Source organism: Balaenoptera physalus (genome assembly GCF_965194825.1).
Source record: "Balaenoptera physalus genome assembly, chromosome: 5".
In the NCBI taxonomy this organism is placed as follows: Eukaryota; Metazoa; Chordata; class Mammalia; order Artiodactyla; family Balaenopteridae; genus Balaenoptera; species Balaenoptera physalus.
In genome coordinates, this window is record NC_138884.1 from 150,840,218 (window position 1) to 150,860,258 (window position 20,041).

At 49.4% G+C, this 20,041-nt stretch overlaps 1 protein-coding gene across 8 annotated transcripts in view; it reads right to left on the bottom strand.

Moving 5' to 3' along the window:
• Positions 1–7,272: 7,272 nt before the first annotated feature.
• The window catches only part of PIGG (phosphatidylinositol glycan anchor biosynthesis class G (EMM blood group)), a 40,886-nt gene continuing 28,117 nt past the window's right edge, over positions 7,273–20,041 (bottom strand). For 3 of the 8 annotated variants that reach the window (XM_082464075.1, XM_082464079.1, XM_082464078.1), the window contains 3 exons: positions 15,857–16,166; positions 12,104–12,267; positions 8,569–11,040 (listed from right to left, as the gene is read on the bottom strand). In XM_082464075.1, coding sequence (XP_082320201.1) covers positions 10,782–11,040; positions 12,104–12,267; positions 15,857–16,166 — 733 coding nt within the window. In that variant the 3' untranslated portion in view covers positions 8,569–10,781. The other 5 variants (XM_082464074.1, XM_082464077.1, XM_082464073.1 and 2 more) reach the window with 4 other exon arrangements.

Here is a 20,041-nt window from a genome sequence, read left to right on the forward strand (position 1 = left end):
CTAGAAGGGGCAGGAAAATTTCCCCCTCCCCAACACTCACATGTATTGATATTCTATATTTACACAAATTTTCTTCCATGTTATTCATTTTTTTCTATTGAACTGCATGTCCAATGTCTTTCTTCAGAATGTTGCTCTTGGCACTTTCCATGTGCATTTCAGATAAGACTGTCATGTACCCTGCATTACCTTGCCAGGGCACAGGCTAGAATTGCATGGGGTTTACACATTACTCTGAGTAGAATGCCATCCTGTAATTTTGAGTCCTTCCATCTTTGAATAGGTCTATCTCTCCACTTATTTGGGTCTTCTTTTATGTTTTTCAATAAAGCTTAATACTTTTCTTTGTAACTGTCTTGCATGAGTTCTGTTAGATTTTCCCTGAGATGCATTTTAGTTTTTGTGGCTATTGTAAATGTTGCCTTTTTAAAAACTTCATTTTCTATTTGGTTATTGCTGGTGTAAAGACTGTTACTGACCTGGTGTACTAATTTTGTAACCAACAACATTGCAAAAATTTCACTTTAGTTCTAATTATTTGTCCATTTCCAATATCATCTGTGACTAACAATGTTGTCATCCATCTGGTTGTACAAGGGCCAGCTCATTAACCACTGCAGTCGTTAACCTACGTTACGGAACACAAGTCCATGTGCCGGACGCACACTGAGGCCAAACAAACCAAAACGTCGGAGTTTGGAGCAGAGAGAGGTTTATTGCAGGGCCATGCGAGGAGACGGGTGGCTCAAACTCCCTGATGGGAGTATTTCTCAGCCAACAAATGCACATATACTGACTGCTCCCCTACCTCTTCGGAGCAGTTCCTCAGAGCTACCTGAGAGGCTGTCTCCTAGGCTATTGTGATCAGTAATGTCCCTGAATAAAACTGAAACTCACAGCTCTCACATTGTGCATTTAAAAATTTCAGTTGACATAAATGATGTCCTTGGTTTCCAAACCCTCTGCAAGTGATCCAAGTGTTCTTGCTAAGACCTCTGCTGGGGCCCAAGGTAGGTAGAAAAATGTACCTCAATGGCATATTAGTTAGTTTGAGTTAAACTTACTTAGGAAATGGCCAACACAAGAGAGACACTCTGACCTTCCTCTCTGTGCCCTGAAAGCAGGAAATGTCTCTCATGTGAAGGTGCCCTCCCTGCATCTGGATGTAGAAGGACACCCTTATCTCCAGAGACAGGGAATTCAGGGTGAGAAACCTGTCTAAACAAACTTTTACTTCTTTACTACTCAAACCCAAATTTTGCTTACATTCCTTTTTTTTAATCTATTTATTTAGTTGTGTTGGGTCTTAGTTGTGGCACACGAACTCTTAGTTGTGGCATGTGGGATCTAGTTCCCTGACCAGGGATCGAACCCTGGCCCCCTGCATTGGGAGCACGGAGTCTTAACCACTGTGCCACCAGGGAAGTCCCTTAAATTCCTTACTAGTCAAGCACCCAAACCTAAATTTCTTTGTCCTGTCACTTACTCTCAAATTTATTGTTTCTTTGTCTAAAAAGTATAAAAGCTGCCTGCTTTGGCCACTTCTTAAGTCCTTTCTAAGAGCCCTCTGTGATCGTGAATTAAGTTTGTGTCTTTGTTTCCTGTTAATCTGCCCTGTGTCAATGTTACTAGTCCAGCCACAAGAACTCAAGGTGGGTACAAGGGGAAATTTTTCCCTCCCCGACATCTCCAACACAAAGTTGAGTAGAGGTGGAATGACAGGCCTCCTCTTCTTTTTTCTGAGTTAAGTCATTAAGTATGAGGTTTGCCTGGAATTTTGGTAGATACTTTTTAACATTAAGGAAGTTTCTTCTATTTTTAGTTTGCTAAGAGTTTTTTTTGGGGGGGATGGATTTTGTGTGTGTGTGTGTGTGTGTGTGTGTTTTCCAATATAAATAAGCATTGAATTCTATCTATGTATTTTTCCATCGATTATCATGATCATTTGTTTTGTCAACCAAAGAGGAAAAAAAGCCACAGAAGCTTGCACCTAAGAAAAGAGTTTATCTGGGGTCTTAAGAATTATAATTCAGGAGGCACAGATTCAGGTAAAACCAAAAGCGTGTTCTAGGGAATAGAAAGAGTCAGAAGCTTATAAACCAAAAGCCATGAGGCTGTGCTCTGACACAAGAAAGGAAATATTTGTCCTTAAGCGATGGCTGTCATGAGTTGTTTTAGGATGAGGGTCAGATTAGTATCTTGAGTTTCTGGCAGATGCCTTCATTGGGACATTAACTGGTCAAAAGGTCAGATTCCATTCAGGTTGGGACCATATAAGCTCCCGCAGTGGCCCCCAGCTCCATTTCAGAGCTCTCTTAGCAATACTGACTCCATTTTGATTTTCCTTCCACAGTTTTTTCCTGGATTAATCTGTTACTGTGGTAAATTATACTAATCCAGTGTTCAATTTTAAGTCAAGCTAATACTACATCTAATTTGAAAGTCAATTGTACTATTGTTTTATCTGTCTATTCATATTTCCACCCCTGTAAGCAACCATTTTCTTTGATAATATGCCTCCATATGTATGGAAAAAATGATTACTATGCTGGTTATTTCCATTTTAGACTATTACTGATTTCTTTTTTTAAAAATTTTTATTGGAGTATAGTTGATTTACAATGTTGTGTTAGTTTCAGGTGTACAACAAAGTGAATCAGTTATACATATAAATATATTCACTCTTTTTTTAAGATTCTTTCCCTATATAGGTTATTACAGAGTATTGAGTAGAATTCCCTGTGCTATACAGTACGTTCTTATTAGTTATCTATTTGATACATAGTAGTGTGTATATGTCAATCCCAATCTCCCAATTTATCCCTTCCCCCGCTGATTTCTTACTATTGAACATTGGGACTAGTTTTTTTATACCCCCTGCCTGACACACAACCTTCTCTCCCCAGTAGAGTTTTGGGATTTTTAGGGGTCAAATCAGTATTCTCCTTTATTAAGATCATAAACATTGTCCATAGGTGAGGTAAATGGGGTTCTGTGACTACATTCTCTTTCTTGTTTTTGTTGAAATTAACAGCTGACTGATGTTTTCCATGAACCTGTGGCCATGTCATCCCCAACTTTTAATTTTTTTTTTTAATAAATTTATTTATTTTATTTATTTTTATTTTTGGCTGCGTTGGGTCTTTGTTGCTGTACGCGGGCTTTCTCTGGTTGCGGTGAATGGGGGCTACTCTTCGTTGTGGTGTGCGGGCTTCTCATTGCAGTGGCTTCTCTTGTTGCGGAGCACAGGCTCTAGGTGCCCGGGCTTCAGTAGTTGTGGCACGTGGGCTCAGTAGTTGTGGCTCGCGGGCTCTAGAGTGCAGTCTCAGTAGTTGTGGTGCACGGGCTTAGTTGCTCCGTGGCATGTGGGATCTTCCCAAACCAGGGCTCGAACCTGTGTCCCCTGCATTGGCAGGTGGAATCTTAACCACTGCACCACCAGGGAAGCCCCATCCCCAACTTTTGACAGAAGTGAAAACATTCTCTCCATGTGTTCAAATGTTCCAAGTAATCCAGGATTTCTTTTCATACAGACCTCCTTCTTGAGCTCTCATCCCTCCTGACATGGGCTCTGGGGGTCTCTGCACAGTTAATATCCAGGGACCTCCCTCTGCTCTGCTCAGGTCCCTGCATGCAGCTCTACACTGTGTCCCAAGATCTTGGTGTGTGGCAAGTGGGGCTGAAATCCCACTGAGCACACTAGCCAGTCACAGATGTTTATAGCAACTTTACTCATAGTTGTCAAAACTTGGAAGAACCCAAGAAGTCCTTCAGTAGGTGAATGGATAAACTGTGGTCCATCCAAACAGTGGAATATTATTCAGCACTAAAAGGAAATGAGCTATCAAGCCACAAAGAGACATGGAGGAAACTTAAATGCATGTGACTGAGTGAAAATGGCCAACCTGGGAAGGTTACAAACTGTATGATTCCAGCCATGGAGACAATAAAAAGAGCAGGGGCTCCAGGGAGGGTGTGGAGCACGAGGGATTTTTAGGGCAGTGAAATTATTTTATATGATGATATACCATTAGATATATGTCATTATACATTTCTCAGAACCAGTAGATATATAAGACAAAGAGTGAACACTAATGTCAACTATGGACTTTAGCTAATAATAATGTATCAATATTGGCTCATCAATTGTAAAAAGTGTACCACACTAATGCACAATGTTAATAATAGAGCAAACTGTGTGTGTGCAGAGAGGAGACTGTAACATGAGAACTCTCTGTACTTTCCACTGAATTTTTCCATACAGCAAAAACTATTCTAAAAGATAGTCTGTTAATTTAATATAAAGACAATGGTGGGGCTTCCCCGGTGGTGCAGTGGTTGAGAGTCCGCCTGCCAATGCAGGGGACACGGGTTTGATCCCTGGTCCGGGAGGATCCCACATGCCACGGAGCAACTGGGTTCGTGTGCCACAGCTGCTGAGCCCGCGTGCCAGAACTGCTGAGGCCCGCGTGCCTGGAGCCCGTGCTCCGCAATGAGAGAGGCCACTGCAATGAGGAAGCCCGCACACCGCAGCGGGGAGTGGCCCCCACTCACCGCAACTGGAGGGAGCCCGCGCGCAGCAACGAAGACCCAACGCAGCCAAAAATAAATAAATAAATAAAATAAATTAAAAAAAAAAAGATAATGGTGAAGATAAAATGGAACACTAAAAAGCATTAAATTAACCCAAAGAAGACAAGAAAGGAGACACAGAAGAATGACAACAATGACCAAAAATGAAACGAGAAAAATGGCAGCTCTAAATCCAATTCTATCAATAATTACATTAAATGTAAATGGACTAAAAATTTCAATTACAAGGCAGAGATTGTCAGACTGGATAAAAAAGCAGGATGCAAATTTTGAGCTTACAAGAGCCACTTTAAACAGAGTCACAGTAGGCTGAAATTAAAAGGATGGAAAAAGATATATGCAAACAGTAATCATAAGAAAGTTGGAGTGGCAGTATTAATATCAGACAAAATAGAGTTTAAGACAAGGAGTATTACTGGAGATAAATAGGGATATTTCATGATGATACAAAGTAGATATATAAGGAAAATATAACAGACAGTATATATGTGTCTAACAACAGTTTTAAAATATATGAAGAAAATCTAACAGATCTAAGAAACACATAAATCCACAATCATAGGTGTGTTTTTCTTCATTGTTTGAAGTATTTACAATTAAAAAATGACAAAAAATATTATTTTTCCTTAAAAAGGTGGGGTGGGGCAGGCCCTAGAAAGGTAAGGAGGAGGGGGAAGAGGGCAGCAAAAGGAGAAATAAGAAGGTTCAAGGTCAAGAAAACAGTGCAGGAAAGCACAGCTCCACAAGCAGTACCACACATGACTGGGCACTGCCTTGTGTGCAGAAGGAGCTGGTGCAGGCTGCAGACCAGGGCATCTGCTGAGGCAAGGGCAGGGCGGCACAGGCCAGAACCAGGAGCTTGGGTTTTATTCTAAATGAATGGGATGAGCCCTAGAAGGGTTTTGACCAGGGCACTGTTGCCTGGTTTTTACTTTCAAAGATGACTGTGGCCTGCTCTATTCAGAACCCAGGCGAGAGACGCCTGTGACTGAGGCCAGGTGACAGGGTGCATTGATGGGTGGCATATGCCACTGAGGGGGGTGTGATGGGCACCTGGGGTGGGGGAATGCTGCCGTTTCCAACACAGGGCCAGGAGGCAAGGTCTGGAGCCTTCTCTTCTCACATCAGGTCTGGGGTGACCCTGAGCTTTCCCACACACTGCCTGCATCCCCAGATTGCTCCTCCTCCTCTGCGTTCCCGCTGTGTGGCTGCTCTGCCCTCCGCTGGCCACTAAGCCCAGAGGGCCACTGACCCTGGACCAGCTCTCTTGCACTTAACTCTTCATCCCATGTCCTTCACCACAGCAGAGCCTCATAGTGTCTGATCAGACTGCCCACACATTCACTAGCTTTGTGGCCCCAAACGGAATTTTCTGCCTCTACACCTGTTTTTCATCTGTGGTTAGTTCTGATAATAATCGTCCAGGATGGTGGGAAGGTCATATGCAAAGGGCCTTGCAGACAGGGCATGGCCTGCTTTCCTCAGCAGCTCCCCCTGGGGCACGTGCCCCTCCAGCACTCTGGTCAGTCCCCCTTGGTCCTGGCTTTGTGGCACTCTTGCAGCAGCAGCTGGCCAGCCCGCTACATTCCCTCCCTGCTTACGCATCTCCCTCAGCTCCTTCCTGCTGCGGGGCTGTGCTGACCTAGGTGTACCTCATGCACACTTTGTTCAGGGCTCTGCTCAAAGTTGCTTCTTCAGAATAGCTGATTCTGAACATCCTCTCTAAAAACAGCATTTTGGCCATTCTTTACACACTTCCCTTCTTTATTATCATCTTATTCTCAGCAGGGAAAAATGGATCTGAGTTATATCTGCCTTCCATTAGAATGTCAGCTCCATGAGGGCAGGGTTTTGCCCGTTTTGTTCACTAAGGTTCCCCAGAGCCCAGGATGTGCTGGCACCCAGGAAGCAAATATTTGTCCAGGAGCTGAAATCAGGCTCTAATTCCTAGTACCTCAGCAAGAACGATCAGAGGTTCATTCTTTCGAATAAACTCTACAGGCTGCCTGTGATGGGCACCAAGCACATTAAGAGCAACAGTGGGTCAAACCGCTATGCCCGTGGTCACGGTGCTCCTCACCGCCGTAGCTCAGCAGAGGGGCACCAGGTCCCTTAGGACATGCTGGCCGAAGCGGACCGATCCCTCAAGAGCTGGGAATGTACTTGATACACAGGATGCGCCTGGACCGCGAGGTTGTTTCCAGGAAAAGCCCCATCACTGAATGCCATTATTTGTACTTGAAAGAATGACAAACGGGTTGCCAGGGTTTGGGTATGTGGCAGCCATTTCCTTGAAAACGAACCAAGTGAGACTGCCAGTTCAAGGAAAAAAACACTCAGTATTTGCTGTCAACCATAAAATTTGAGTTTTCACATGTAAGTAAAGTTTTGGAAAACTTACATTTGCCACTGTGAGCTTCCAATACTTAAAGACTTTTCTGATGAGACTGTTGGTGACGTGACAAGTGAATTTTGGTGAATGCTGGACCGACTGGGCCAACAGCCGGAAGATCTATACAGCTTAAAGCATCGCTTTTTCCCAAATGATAATACAGATGTTACAGAACCACACCCGTGTAAAAGATGCATTCAGGGAGCAGGACAGATCAGTGGATTTTAACGAAGCAGAGCACGAAAGTTCATTGATACGGTTTCAGATTCCACAATGCAACTGATCTGTTCTTTTTTAAAATAACTTTTATTTTGAAAAGTTTAAATCTCACAAGTTATAAAAATATTACCGAGAGTCCCACGTACAATTCACCCAGCTTTCCCCAACAAGAGTACCTAATATGGCCACAGTCCTTGTCAAACCTGGCAGCGGACATGGGTGCCAGTCTGTTCACTCAGGTGAGACCTGAGTAGGTCTTCACCTGTTTTACACACGCTCATTTCTTCTTTCTCCAACTAACCTTTAAGAAACTGTCACAGATCCAGTTTTAGTGCAGTATCAAGAAAGAACATCCATGATGATCAGAAAAGGATATTAAAGTACTCTTCCCTTTTCCAATGACACATCTGTGCGACTGCTGCAACCACACACACAGACCACAACAGACAGACACAGAATCCAACCGCCTTCAATTAAGTCAGACATTAGATTTACAAAAATGTAAAGCAATGCCACTCTCCTCGCTAAATATTTTTGTTTTGGAAAATATAGTTATTTTTCCTTAAAATGTTATATTAACACACAACGGGTTTATAACCTTAGTTTCAAATGAATACTTATTTTTGAATGTCTTAGTTTTAATTTTAAATGCCATAAATGCTGACAGACGTAACCCACATAAACCCAAGCTGCTGGGGACCCCGGTAGTTCCTGAGTTCTGCGAGGGGACCCCGGCAGCAGATGAGCCTCATCCCCCAGAGGCCCCAGGCCCTCTGGGGCTCCCGTGCACTGTGACAAACCTGGAAACTTTTTATTCTTCAGTTTAAACTGATATATTTGGGTAACTTATCCAGAGGAAATTAAAAGTTCAGAAGTTCCTGGAGTGATTGTCAACAGGGGAATACAATTCATATCCAAACGAAGTATTTTCAAATGACCTTTTTAAACCACTTACTATTTACCCTAAATTCAAGTACAGTAGTCAAAGAAACTGAAACTATTCATCAACCTTATAGAATTCACACCCTGTTTTTTTAAGAATGATCTTGCATTTAAACAGATTTCTTTCATTATGCAAATCCATGAAGTAAACAGTAAAGTTTAAAAATATATTCTTTTTCCAGTGTCTTAATAGCTTAGTCTAAGACTTTGTGCTGCTTTGGTCCATGGCTGTGAAGAATACACAGACAGCAGCTGTGATGAGTAGATGCATTCCCTCATAGAGAAGTTTTGGAGAAAACACACTCCATATAAATAAATGATAACGCAGGGATGTCACCAAAACGATATACGCAGAAACTGGAATAGAACAAATCAGCGCGTAGCAGAAGCAAGCATGACTCAGCGCCGAACCGCTGTTAATAAAAAGGGAAACATGCGTTAGTACCTGCCACCTCTGGATCACGTGAGGCGTGAACACACACAAATAATCGATATTTGCACTTTGACTACAGTAATTCCTGTCCCAGGGACTTAGTCTGGCGGGCACTGTGGCGCCCGAGGAGAGGACAGCTGCAGACGGGCACCTCCAGTCACTTAGGGCCACCACAATCTGCAAAACAGTTTTGAAAAATGCACCCCCAAATTCTACAGTAATTTATTTTAAAATTATACATGTTATAACATATAAACAATGAAAAGAAAATCACGCAAGGATGAGATACGTGTGGTGTCCAGTGGGGTGTCTGGTCTGTCTGGTCTGGTCTGGGGACATTGGCTCACTCCTGAAATAAGAACAGTCCCCCTCAAGGCACATGCATGCACTGCCTTTGTTTCCAAGCCATCCCCACACCATTACATAAATCTAGCCTGTTCTTCAAGGCACCGCCCGGGGTTGTGACCATTTCAGGATGACGAATTCCACCACCCAGGCACCTTTCACTCCTTGCCAACCCCACAGATCCTCGGGGGCCAGGCTTCCCCGACTCCAGTCCTGGCGCCTCTCCTCACACCCCGCCCCGAGTCTCCAGGTGGCCTGTCCGCGGTCAGCCACGATGCGCATCGCTGCCGCTCACCCCTCCTGGAGCAGGGGTTCCGTCACGCGGGCAGGCGTCCTTGCCTGGCCCTAACTGGCCCCCCACTGGGGCTTCAGTGCCCATCCTTCCTGCTGGGCTCTCCAGCTGCCCGTCACCCTCAGTGGGCAACAGGCTCTGCTTACTTCTCCTTGATGCATCACGCAGTCTCGACTCCTACCTGCAGGCCCTCTTCTGGGATGCCGTCCTGACCCCTCACCCCAGCGTTGTGACTGGCTCATTTCGCCACTGCCCCACCGGACTCCGCGCTCCTGGAGCGAGTCCTCATGCCCACACCTTGGGTCCCACTTGGGATCCAGTCCATCCGGCAGGGGATCCCTGGAGAGCTGGGCCCCGAAGCATCACCTCCTCCCTCCCCAGGGCCTTTCCCCCAACACCCAGCAAAGGGCACCCTAGGGAAAGGCCTGGTGGACGACGGGCCTCAGCGGGGGCTCTGCTGCCCCCTCCTGGGGCATCAGGGCGTCTGTGCTCAGCTGGGAGCCTGCTGACCCCACTCCCCTCTTGACCAGACAGTGAGGGAGGGGAGCTCAGGACACTCACTTCCTTGTGTTTCGATTTCACACACTCGGAAGACTCTGACTGGGGTTCCTTCCACAGAGACAGCCAGTGGGGTGACAGTTCCCGTAACCTCAACAAATGACAATTTGCGACCTAGGGGATGAACGAAGGCCCTGCAGCTTGGACCGCTCGGCTGTCCCCGCTGCCGAGCTCCAGACCGGAGGCCAGCCCCCAAAGCAGAGGGGCACGGGCCACCCAGGGCCTAAATTTTGAGCCATTAGAAACATATTTTCTTTTTTTACCACTTTAATCTGGTTATAGTTTTCTTATTTTACTAGAAAAACTAGAAACAATGAGTGAAACTTGAGTGAAAATGAAGAAGAAAAACCTTTACTAAAATAAAGGAGAAACATTCCTTAATTAGGGAAAACATCACACAACACTCTCCAACTGATTAAAACGCTTTCAACTCACTTTAAAAAAATGCTTTCATCTGTCTTTTTTTCTCCCCAGTACAAGTGTAATAGATGAGAAGTGCCAGGAAAATCAAGTTGTGATTTTAGCACTAGGAAGCTGCTCTTCACAGAAGCCCAGGCTCTCACCGTCTGGCCCTCACCCGCCTGGGTCCACCTGCCCAGCAGGCCTGGGGTCTGCAGACGCGGCACACGCAGAGAGCCGTGTTCCAGAGCAGGCAGCCCTCTGGGGCAGCGGCAAGCTCACCTCACCGGCTCCTGGCCCCTTGGTCCCCGACATGCGAAGACACCCGTCGGTCAGTTTGGGCCTCTCGACCCCACCAAACCCACCCCCAGGGGCATCTAGGAATCCGCTAATGAAAGAACCCACAGCTCAGCGGCGATCTTGCAGCTGACGTGGGTTCACGTCCAGCACGAAAGCCTGGGAGGGCGTCCTGGGCCGCACAGCGACCCCACGTCCCTCCGCTCCCGCCAGCAGGTGCTCGGCTCGCGGGAGACCAGATCGGCAGTGGCTGATCAGAGGGGAGTCCGTCCAGACATCCCAGGGGCCACATGCAGGCCCCTCCCTTGTCCTCAGCAAGCCTGCAGCTGGGGAGAGAGAGCCTCTCGCTGGGGAAGCCGAGGGTCAGCCGTGGCAGTCTGGAGAGCAGAGAGCAGGTGGAGCCCACCGGGAGCCAGCGGCCTCAGGGCAGAAGCCCACCCTCCGCAGCGGGAGCCGCATCTTGCTTTCTTGCTCCAAAATCCGATGCTCGCCTTCACCCCGTCCATCGACGTGGACGTGAGCTTGGTGCGGAGGTAGAGGGTCCCGGAGGCCTGTGTCTCAGGAGCTGGTCTGGGGGTGACACGTGGGACTGAGAAGAACCCGTGAAGGAGGCCGAGGAAGCGGGGGCAGCTTCAGTGTGGGGTCAGACGTCACCACAGTGAGGCCTGTGCTGTTAACTCGGGCGGAGAAGTGGGGGCCCCGAGGGGGGGCTGGTGACAGGAAGCTCGCCCTCCCCTCAGCTGCGAAGTGTCCTCCTGGGGCCTCCCTGACCCGCTTGACCCCCCGGGGTGCGGAGGGGAGCGTGTCAGGAGTTCAGAGGCGCTAAGGGAGCCTCACACCCCGCGAAACCTCACATGGGCCTACAACCCGTGGCGGCGACACCATCGCCCGTTTTACAGACCGGGGAGCCAGGGCCCGTGTGGGAAGCACGGAATCACGCAGCCACGCACCGCTCGGGCTGCACTCTGCCAGGTGGGCCCGGGCACCGAGGTTACTGTGTGGATAGAAGCTGGAGGCCCCTTCCTCATGAAGCCCCCTTTCTGCGGGGAGCGGTGTATAAACCAGGAAGGAAGCACTGCATGTGAGGGGGTGGGAACACTGTGGAGTAAACAGGCAGGGGAGGGGGGACGGATGGACGTGCCGGGCAGGACAGAACAGTGGGCTGCCCCGCCAGTCTGGTGGGAAAGGAGCCTTTGGGGCTGGTGACCGTTGGACCCCACGGGGGCGGGACAGGGCAACACAGAGTCGCACCCCCATGGACAGCCCCTCAGGCCTGTCCAGGCTCCTCTCTCCAGAAGGGACCCTGGAGGTGAGAACCAGCACCTCCTGTTCTCTTGTTCCAAAGGGAAGCCCCCCATCCCCCCCGCCCCGTGCTCCAACCAGGTCACCAGCAAGTAGAGAAAATGCAAAGAGACTTTCCTTCTTGTCCCTCTGGAGACACACATTGGTATGAGCTGGAAAAAGCCAGCAGGGGCGTCTGAGCCGTCCCCACACAGACCAGCCCTGCCACGCGCCGTGGAGTGTTCAAGGTAAAGAAAACCGATGAGAGAGACCTTTGAGCCCCTGGGGTTCAGGCGCCCTGTCTCCGTAATAGGAGTTAAGCTGCCGTCAGATCACAGGCGAAGGAGCTCACCTGCTGGCCTCCGAGGCCAGGAAGTTCACCAGGTGGCCGGCCCACAGCACAGGCCCCGTGTACGTCGCAAACGCCGTCAGGAGCACGGCTGGGATCTCCACGTAGGCGTCCAGGCCCACGAAGCCTGCTGAGATGTCCACAGTGGCGATGCTGTTGGAGTTTCCCTGGACACGGGGAGAAACATGCTGAGCCGGCTGGTCTCATACCATGGCCACGAGCAACTGTGAGAGCCAGTCACGGTGACCTGGACACACAGGAGCCCCAGCTGCCCGTTCACTCCTGGTTCCGGGGCTGACCCTAGATGCTGTCCCTCCACCTGCCCGCCTCATGCCCAGGCAGGAGGAGCAAGCGGAATGTCTTTTACCTTCGAGAAACTATACAAATGTAAGTCTGGTGATGAACTATGGAAAATTCCAAACTTCCCCAGATCTATTTACTTCAGACAGACACACCGACCTCCCTCCTCAGGGACCCAGTCTGAGGGCTGCACGTGGCACGGGGGCGCTGAGGGCGGTGTTGCCACGCGGCTCGCTCGAGGGGGGACGCTGCTGTTAGGTGGCGGAGGGAGGGCGGGCTGGCTGCCCGGTGTCTGGCTCACGTGTCAGATGCAAGATCCTGGCCAGTAACAGGACAGCTTGTCCCTCGCAGGGAGGGTGGGGTTTTGAATCCAAGGCAAGGGTCTCACAAGGTTCAGTCCCTCTCCACTCTCAGTCTTTATTGACGCTGGGGGCCTTTTCTGAGACACTCATGATGTTTACGGGTCTGACAGCACAAATGTCTGTCCCAGCGAAGGCCCCTCCCAGGAGCTCTTGACCCGACGGCCTGGGACACAAGTCCGGCTGGGTGAAGCCCACGCCTTCTCCCTTGGCCGTGTGCCACTCCCGGCAGTCACTGGGTCGTGGTGCAGACCCCAAGCATCTCAGAGCTGTGCCCTTCTCTCGACAGTAAGCTCCTTCGTGCAGCTTCCCCCGACCCCCCCGCCCACGTCCGCCTGGGCTTTCCCCCAACTGCACGACTCCCTCCCTGGAGAAGGAGGAGACCCTAGAGCTGCTGAGAGGAGGAGGGGGGGAAGAACAAGGGTCCCAAACACCACGTTGAGGGGAGGCGGGCCGAAGATGGAAAAGCGGGTCCGACACCAGGCAGGTCGCTGGAGGTCCCGCTGAAGCCGATTCAGCTGTCAGAGAGGGTCGACCTAAGGCGCGGCCTGCATGCTCTGGGGCTTTCCTTGCGTTAACTCACTAGATCCTCAACAGTCCTGACACCGTGCAGGTGGGGAACCGAGGCAGGGAGAGACCCAGGGGCCCGTGGAGAGCTGTGGATGCCAGCTGGGCACCACACTCCTGACCCCATACCACGAGGAGCTGGTGAGCTGAAGCCCGGAAGGAGCAGAGAGCCTGTGATTCTCCTGCCAGGAAACCCGACAGGGAGAAAAGGGAGACGCCCGGGGGAAGGGCTGTGGGAGGGGAGGTGAGGAAGGCCCCGGGGCGCTCTGCTCCCAGGCCCGCACAACTGCTGTTCGTCTGACTTGCTGCGCGGCCCGCCGTGCACGGCCGACCTGTGCTGGTCTTGCTCCCGAGGGACCGCTAGCACGTTTGACGGCGCCCGCTGCAGGGACGCCCGTGGCCATTGGACTCGTGCGCTCTGGCTGCCCACGGGCAGCGCCCGAGATGTGCCAGCACCACATGCCGTCACGGGAGCTTCGTGCTCACCCCCGTGGGACGAGGCCACATGCCCCAGGGGAGCAGACCGAACGTCAGAGGCTGCCTCCTCGCTCGGGCGCTACCTGTGGTCAGTCCTCCTGACACTGAGGCCTCAGCGCTGAGCCAGGCTGCCTGACCAGCAGCCGCCCTCTCCATCTGGGTTCAGAGGGAGACTGTGGGCACCAGCCTGATCAGGCCAGCAGGGTCTGCTGTGCCACCAGGACGCACCTGCAGCTTGTAGACTGTGTGGGTGCTGCCGGGAGGGCTCCCACGCAGAGCTGTGGGGCCGTGCGCCCCCGGGCAGGGGTGTCCTGCGTTCATCAGACAAGCCCACTGTTGAGCTGGGCCCTGGGGAGCCTGGAGAAGGGAGAGGGACGAGGCGATCTTCCGATGTGACAGCGTTCCCATTCCCCACCAAGCCACTTGTGCTCAGAGACAGAGTGACCATCGTTAACTGACCTCCGGACAGGAGGCAACCACCAGGAACAGGCCTGCAAGTGACGTCCAGATGAAGAGAGGAAACAGACTGACATGGGCCATCTGGACATCTCTTGAAACGTGCAGTGAAACCTACAGTCCTTCCGAGGCCACACATGAGCTACGCCAACCGGCCGGCGGACAGCTCTGACGCAGGCGCGCTCGGAACAGGCACTCGGGCCGCTCTCCTCCCTCCTCCCTTGGGGCCCACGTTCACGCTGGTCCCTTCGCCGTCTTCCCACTCTCGGCTGGTACTCTGCAATTCTGGAAACACAAGCTCTGCATTTCCCCACATCCATGACGCCTGTGACCTTCTGAATTTCTTCTGACAGGTACGAACAGCTGTGCCCTTGGTGGTAAAACACCATGAGGCACACAAGGAACAGAATCTGTGGTCCGGCGTTCGGTTGTCAGAGAGGGCGCCGTCCTGCGACGGGGGGCTCAGACTCCAGGGAGGTGCGGTCCACTCCCTGGGTCCGCACGGACCCCAGCTGTGACGTCACTGTGGGGTCCTGGTGACAATGGTAGGCACTGAAAGTGGGGGTCCTTGGGGCGAGGCTACAGCTGGAGTGAAAGGGAGATGGAAGGAAAGTGGGGGTGGAGGATTGGGGAGGCACAGACAGGGTGAGGGTCAGGTCACATCCCTCCAGGACTTACAGATTTCTAGTACTTTACCCCTACCCACTTCTGGGCTTCAGGGAACAAAAGGAAAAGCCATGCAACTGTAGTGAGGCTGGAAGCAGCAGGAAACCAGGAGAGGAGGAGGAGGAGACGAGGAAGAGGCCCCAGGCCAAGCTGTCGGGACACAGGGAACCAGGCAAGCTCCAGGGTCTAGACAGAGGAGAAGGGAGGAGATACAGATCCTCACTGTACAGATGGGAAAACACACTTAGACGTTCAGTAGGTTTGCAAAGTTCCTTGGCCGGGGAGTGCGGAGCAAGATGGCGACTCCGGCGATTGCGCTCCACCCTCAGGGGTGACGCATGCGGTCCAGGTCAAGGGCGGGGCCACCTGACCCAGGGCAGCGATGCGGGAAGGCTGGGGTGGAACTCGGTCCCTCCAAGGCCAGGAGCTGGATGCTCCATTCACCTGTCCAGGTGCTTCCCAAGTACACAGCTGCACACTGAGGTCTACCCTGGAGGCGGCTGGACTTGCCTTTACGGGCCCTTCAACACTGGAGAGAAGACGTGACAACCACGGGGCCCAAGAGATTAATAAGCAAGTGGGGAGCCCCAGTAACGCCCAGTGCTGACCGCCAGGGGAGCAGGTGACAGCAGTCACCATCCACATCCGATAAAGCCACGGGAACGCGACGCGCTTCCCTAACTGCCCGCTGAAAGCAGATCCAGCACAGCTACTACACGCTGCCACCAAGGATGTCTGTCTTCAATAACTACATGTACTTTATGTTGTATGTGCCATTTAAGCATAATTCACCACGCCATACTGACAGTTCTTTCACTAAACATACATTATAACTTCCTAGCTTATGGTAAAATTTTCTCAAAGAAAAACTAAAAGATAAACGACATAAAAAGTTAATAGTCTTCTACCCACGATAATGATGAAAACCTACCTGAAAATAGAAGAATGCTTGACCGAACCAGTAATGCATCACGGTGACCTCAGCTGCGTCGTGCCTCAGGGGCCTCCAGACGAAGTGAGTCATGACGGTCTGGATGACGAGGCTCAGCGCTAAGACGGGAAGATTGTGAGGCCTGAGGAGCAGCGCCGCCAGGAGAACTAATCCACTGTATATTTCCCAGAGGCCCACGGTCTTGACTGTGAAGTCATCAGCAGTGATTTGAGATCTAAGCAAGTCTTTGGTGCCCGTGAACAGAATGCCAAGGACAAAGACATAAACAAAACGAGCTTCGGTAATGCCCCTAAAGAAAGCAACACAAGTCAGATTCATTAGCACCAGCTAGAAAAATTCAAACACACGTTTTCCCATGAAAACCACGTGTCTACTGAGCTGACAATACAAGCTTTAGGACCCACCCGCCGGGGGAGCTCTGTGGAACCGAGGGCGTCTGCCTCTGCACATCAGGCCCCCAGGACCCCCTGCCCAGAGGCCGGCAGGCCTGTCCTCTCTGCGCTCACTTCTCTGATGGAGCTGGCTTACAGGAAATCTTGCTCATGTGGCCCAAGGATCACCTGGGTGTAGGACCAGAGCCATTACTTGTAGCCAAAAGAACTGTCCACCTACTTTGCATAGTTAGTTTGAGAAACCACTGCAGTAGGATAAGGTCCAGCTCTGTCAGGAAATTCCCTAAGTTCATAAATGCTAAGACACAACCGAGCATGTTCACGACCAAGCAGTTTAAGTACGTGCTTGCATGTGTATACAGACACACACATACAGTGGTGCAGTCCAGACTGCGGGTCTGGAGGAAGGTGGCGCCAGGTTAGTCTGGGCACTGCCACAGACGAGCTCTGCTGTTGGGGCAAGTTAATTACGACTTCTGATGCTCAGCTTCATATTCGTAAAATGAAGAGAAATGGTACCTCCACCTCACAAGGCTGTCCTGACAATTAAACAAGAGAGCGCACGTAAAGCGTGTGGCGCACAGTAAGTATTAAATACTGCTGTGGGTTAAGTATTTTAGTAGTCATCACCTGTAAAGGATACAATTTACGGCACTATATATTCCTAAAACGTATTTTAGATCCATTTCATAAATCAAACATTTAATAAATACTAGAAAAGCTGATTATTTAAAGTGACGCTAAGTAAATAAAATTTTAAATGAAATGTTCACCTTAAGAATGTATCTGGGGACTTCCCTGGTGGCGCAGTGGTTAAGAATCTGCCTGCTAATGCAGGGGACATGGGTTCAAGCCCTGTTCCGGGAAGATCCCACATGCCACGGAGTCACTAAGCCCGTGCGCCGCAACTACTGAGCCTGTGCTCTAGAGCCCGCGAGCCACAACTACCTGAAGCCCGCGCCTAGAGCCCATGCTCCACAGCAAGAGAAGCCACCGTAATGAGAAGCCCGCGCACTGCAACAAAGAGCGGTTCCCTGCTCGCCTCAACTAGAGAAAGCTGCACACAGCAATGAAGACCCAGTGCAGCCAAAAATAAATAAATAAAGTAAATAAATTAAAAAAAAAAAGAATGTATCTGTGTTGAAAACTGAATTTTCCTATATCAGATTTTCTTAGGAAAAGGTTTATGCATTTTTTAAAAATAGATTTATTTATCTTATTTATTATTTATTTTTGGCTGTGTTGGGTCTTCGTTGCTGCATGTGGGGCTTCCTCTTGTTGCAGTGATCGGGGGCTACTCTTCGTTGCAGTGTGCGGGCTTCTCATTGCGGTGGCTTCTCTTGTTGCAGAGTACAGCTCTAGGCACGCAGGCTTTAGTAGTTGTGGCACGCAGGCTCAGTAGTTGTGGCTTGTGGGCTCTAGAGCGCAGGCTCAGTAGTTGTGGCGTACCGGCTTAGTTGCTCGGCGGCATGTGGGATCTTCCTGGACCAGGGCTCGAACCCGTGTCCCCTGCATTGGCAGGTGGTTTCTCAACCACTGCACCACCAGGGAAGCCCAGTTTCTGCGTTTTTTAAAAATGCTTTTTTTTTAGGATGATCAGTTTAAGTTAAACAGTGGAGCACTATCTACTGGCAACATGGAGACACCAGAGACTGATATGAGGCCTGCCACGGGGCCACATGCTGGTGGAGGAGCTGGGGTCAGATGCAACCACAGCCAAGGTGTGTGCTAAGCTGAGTGCTGATGACGAACCCACAGGGTCAAAGAGGGAGAAATGAGCAAAGGTCCAAGTAATCAGAGAAGTTCCAAAGAAGAGAGGGGCTGGGTTCTGTATCAAGGAGGACGCCAGGGCAGACTGACTGTGAAGAGGAGGGAGAGCACCACCGGATGCCTTTAATGGATCCACCTCTTGCCCTAACCAGTCAGCTGTGCCTGCACATCCAGAACCACTGAAAATTGGCTTTCTGCTCCAGCCAAGTCTGGGCTTCATAGTGGAGAAGAAAGTCAAGAGTTAAATGTAGAGGATTCTAGAATACCGATGGACAGCAGCACCTGCGGGGACTGAAAGGAGAGAAGCAGCTTTCAGGGAGACCTAGAATTAGGGCAGCTTTAGAATTGGGGCAGATCTAGAACCAAGAGGGGTCTAGAATCAGGACAGATGGGGGTGGAGGATGGAAGCATTCTACGGGACGGATGTGAACCAAGCAGTGCCGGTTAACGAAAGGGTGCACTGACCTATAGTTTGGGCACCAACAAGGTACATGCTGTTGTATCCATGAAAGGTAAGGAAGTCATCGAAGTCTTGAAGTGAGTGATGCTGAAATCAGGTGCATCCGAGAGGAAAGAGGAATTTATTCATGTATTGCACTTTGAGATTTAAACAAACACCCCTGGATTGGACGCCCTCACATGTGACATCCAGCCTTGACATCTGCCCAGAGTCTCAGACTTTGAAGTGAACAGTCTTCAAGGTGTCTCCCCACCATGCCCTCCCCACCTGACCTCCCTGCCTCAGGTGAAGGCCTGCCACTCTGCCGTCACCTCAGCCAGGCCCTTGGCATCACTTTGACGTCCCACACCAGTTGACAGGTCTTGTTTCCAGGTGTGGCCCTTGTGCCCCTCAGCCACCCAAACAACCAGGCCATAGCCCTCAGAATTCACCTTGACACCCTTTTAGAGAGGATAACACTTGCTTTTCTTTCTCTGATTAGGAAAGCAATACCAAACATCTAGAGAAGACTTAATACCTATCCTTCTCAAACTATTCCAAAAAACTACAGAGGAAGGAATGCTTCCAAACTCATACTATGAGGCCAGCATCACCCTGATACCAAAACCAGACAGAGATATTGCACACAAAAAAATTATAGGCCAATATCACTGATGAACACAGATAACAAATCCTCAACAAAATATTAGCAAACCGAATTCAACAAAACATTAAATGGATCATACACCATGATGAAGTAGGATTTATCCCAAGGATGCAAAGATGGTTCAATATTCACAAATCAAAGTGATACACAACATTAACAAATTGAAGAATAAAAACCATATGATCATCTCAATAGATGTAGAAAAAGCAGTTCACAAAATTCAACATCCATTTATGATAAAAAAAAAAAACTCTCTAGAAAGTGGGTATAGAGGGAACATACCTCAACATAATAAAGGCCACATACGATAAGCCCACAGCTAACATCATACTCAGTGGTGAAAAGATCTAGATCAAGAACAAGACAAGGATGCCCACTGTCGCCACTTTTATTCAATATAGTATTGGAAGTCCTAGCCACAGCAATCAGATAAGAGAAAGAAATAAAAGACATCCAAATTGGAAAGGAAGAAATAAAACTGTCACTGTTTGCAGATGCCATGATACTATACATAGAAAATCCTAAAGACAATACCAAAAAACTACTAGAGCTCATCAATGAATTCAGTAAAGTTGCAGGGTACAAAATTAATAAACAGAAATCCGTTGCATTTCTATATAACAACAAAGTATCATAAAGAGAAATTAAGAAAACAATCCTACTGACAACTGCATCAAAAGAATAAAATACCTAGAAATAAATCTAACTAAGGAGGTAAAAGACCTGTATTTGGGAAACTATAAGACACTGATGAAAGAAACTGAAGACAACACAAACTGACGGAAAGATATACCATATTCTTGGATTGGAATAATTAATATTGTTAAAATGACCATATGACTCAAAGCAATCTACAGATTCAATGTAATCCCTATGAAAATACCAATGGTGTTTTT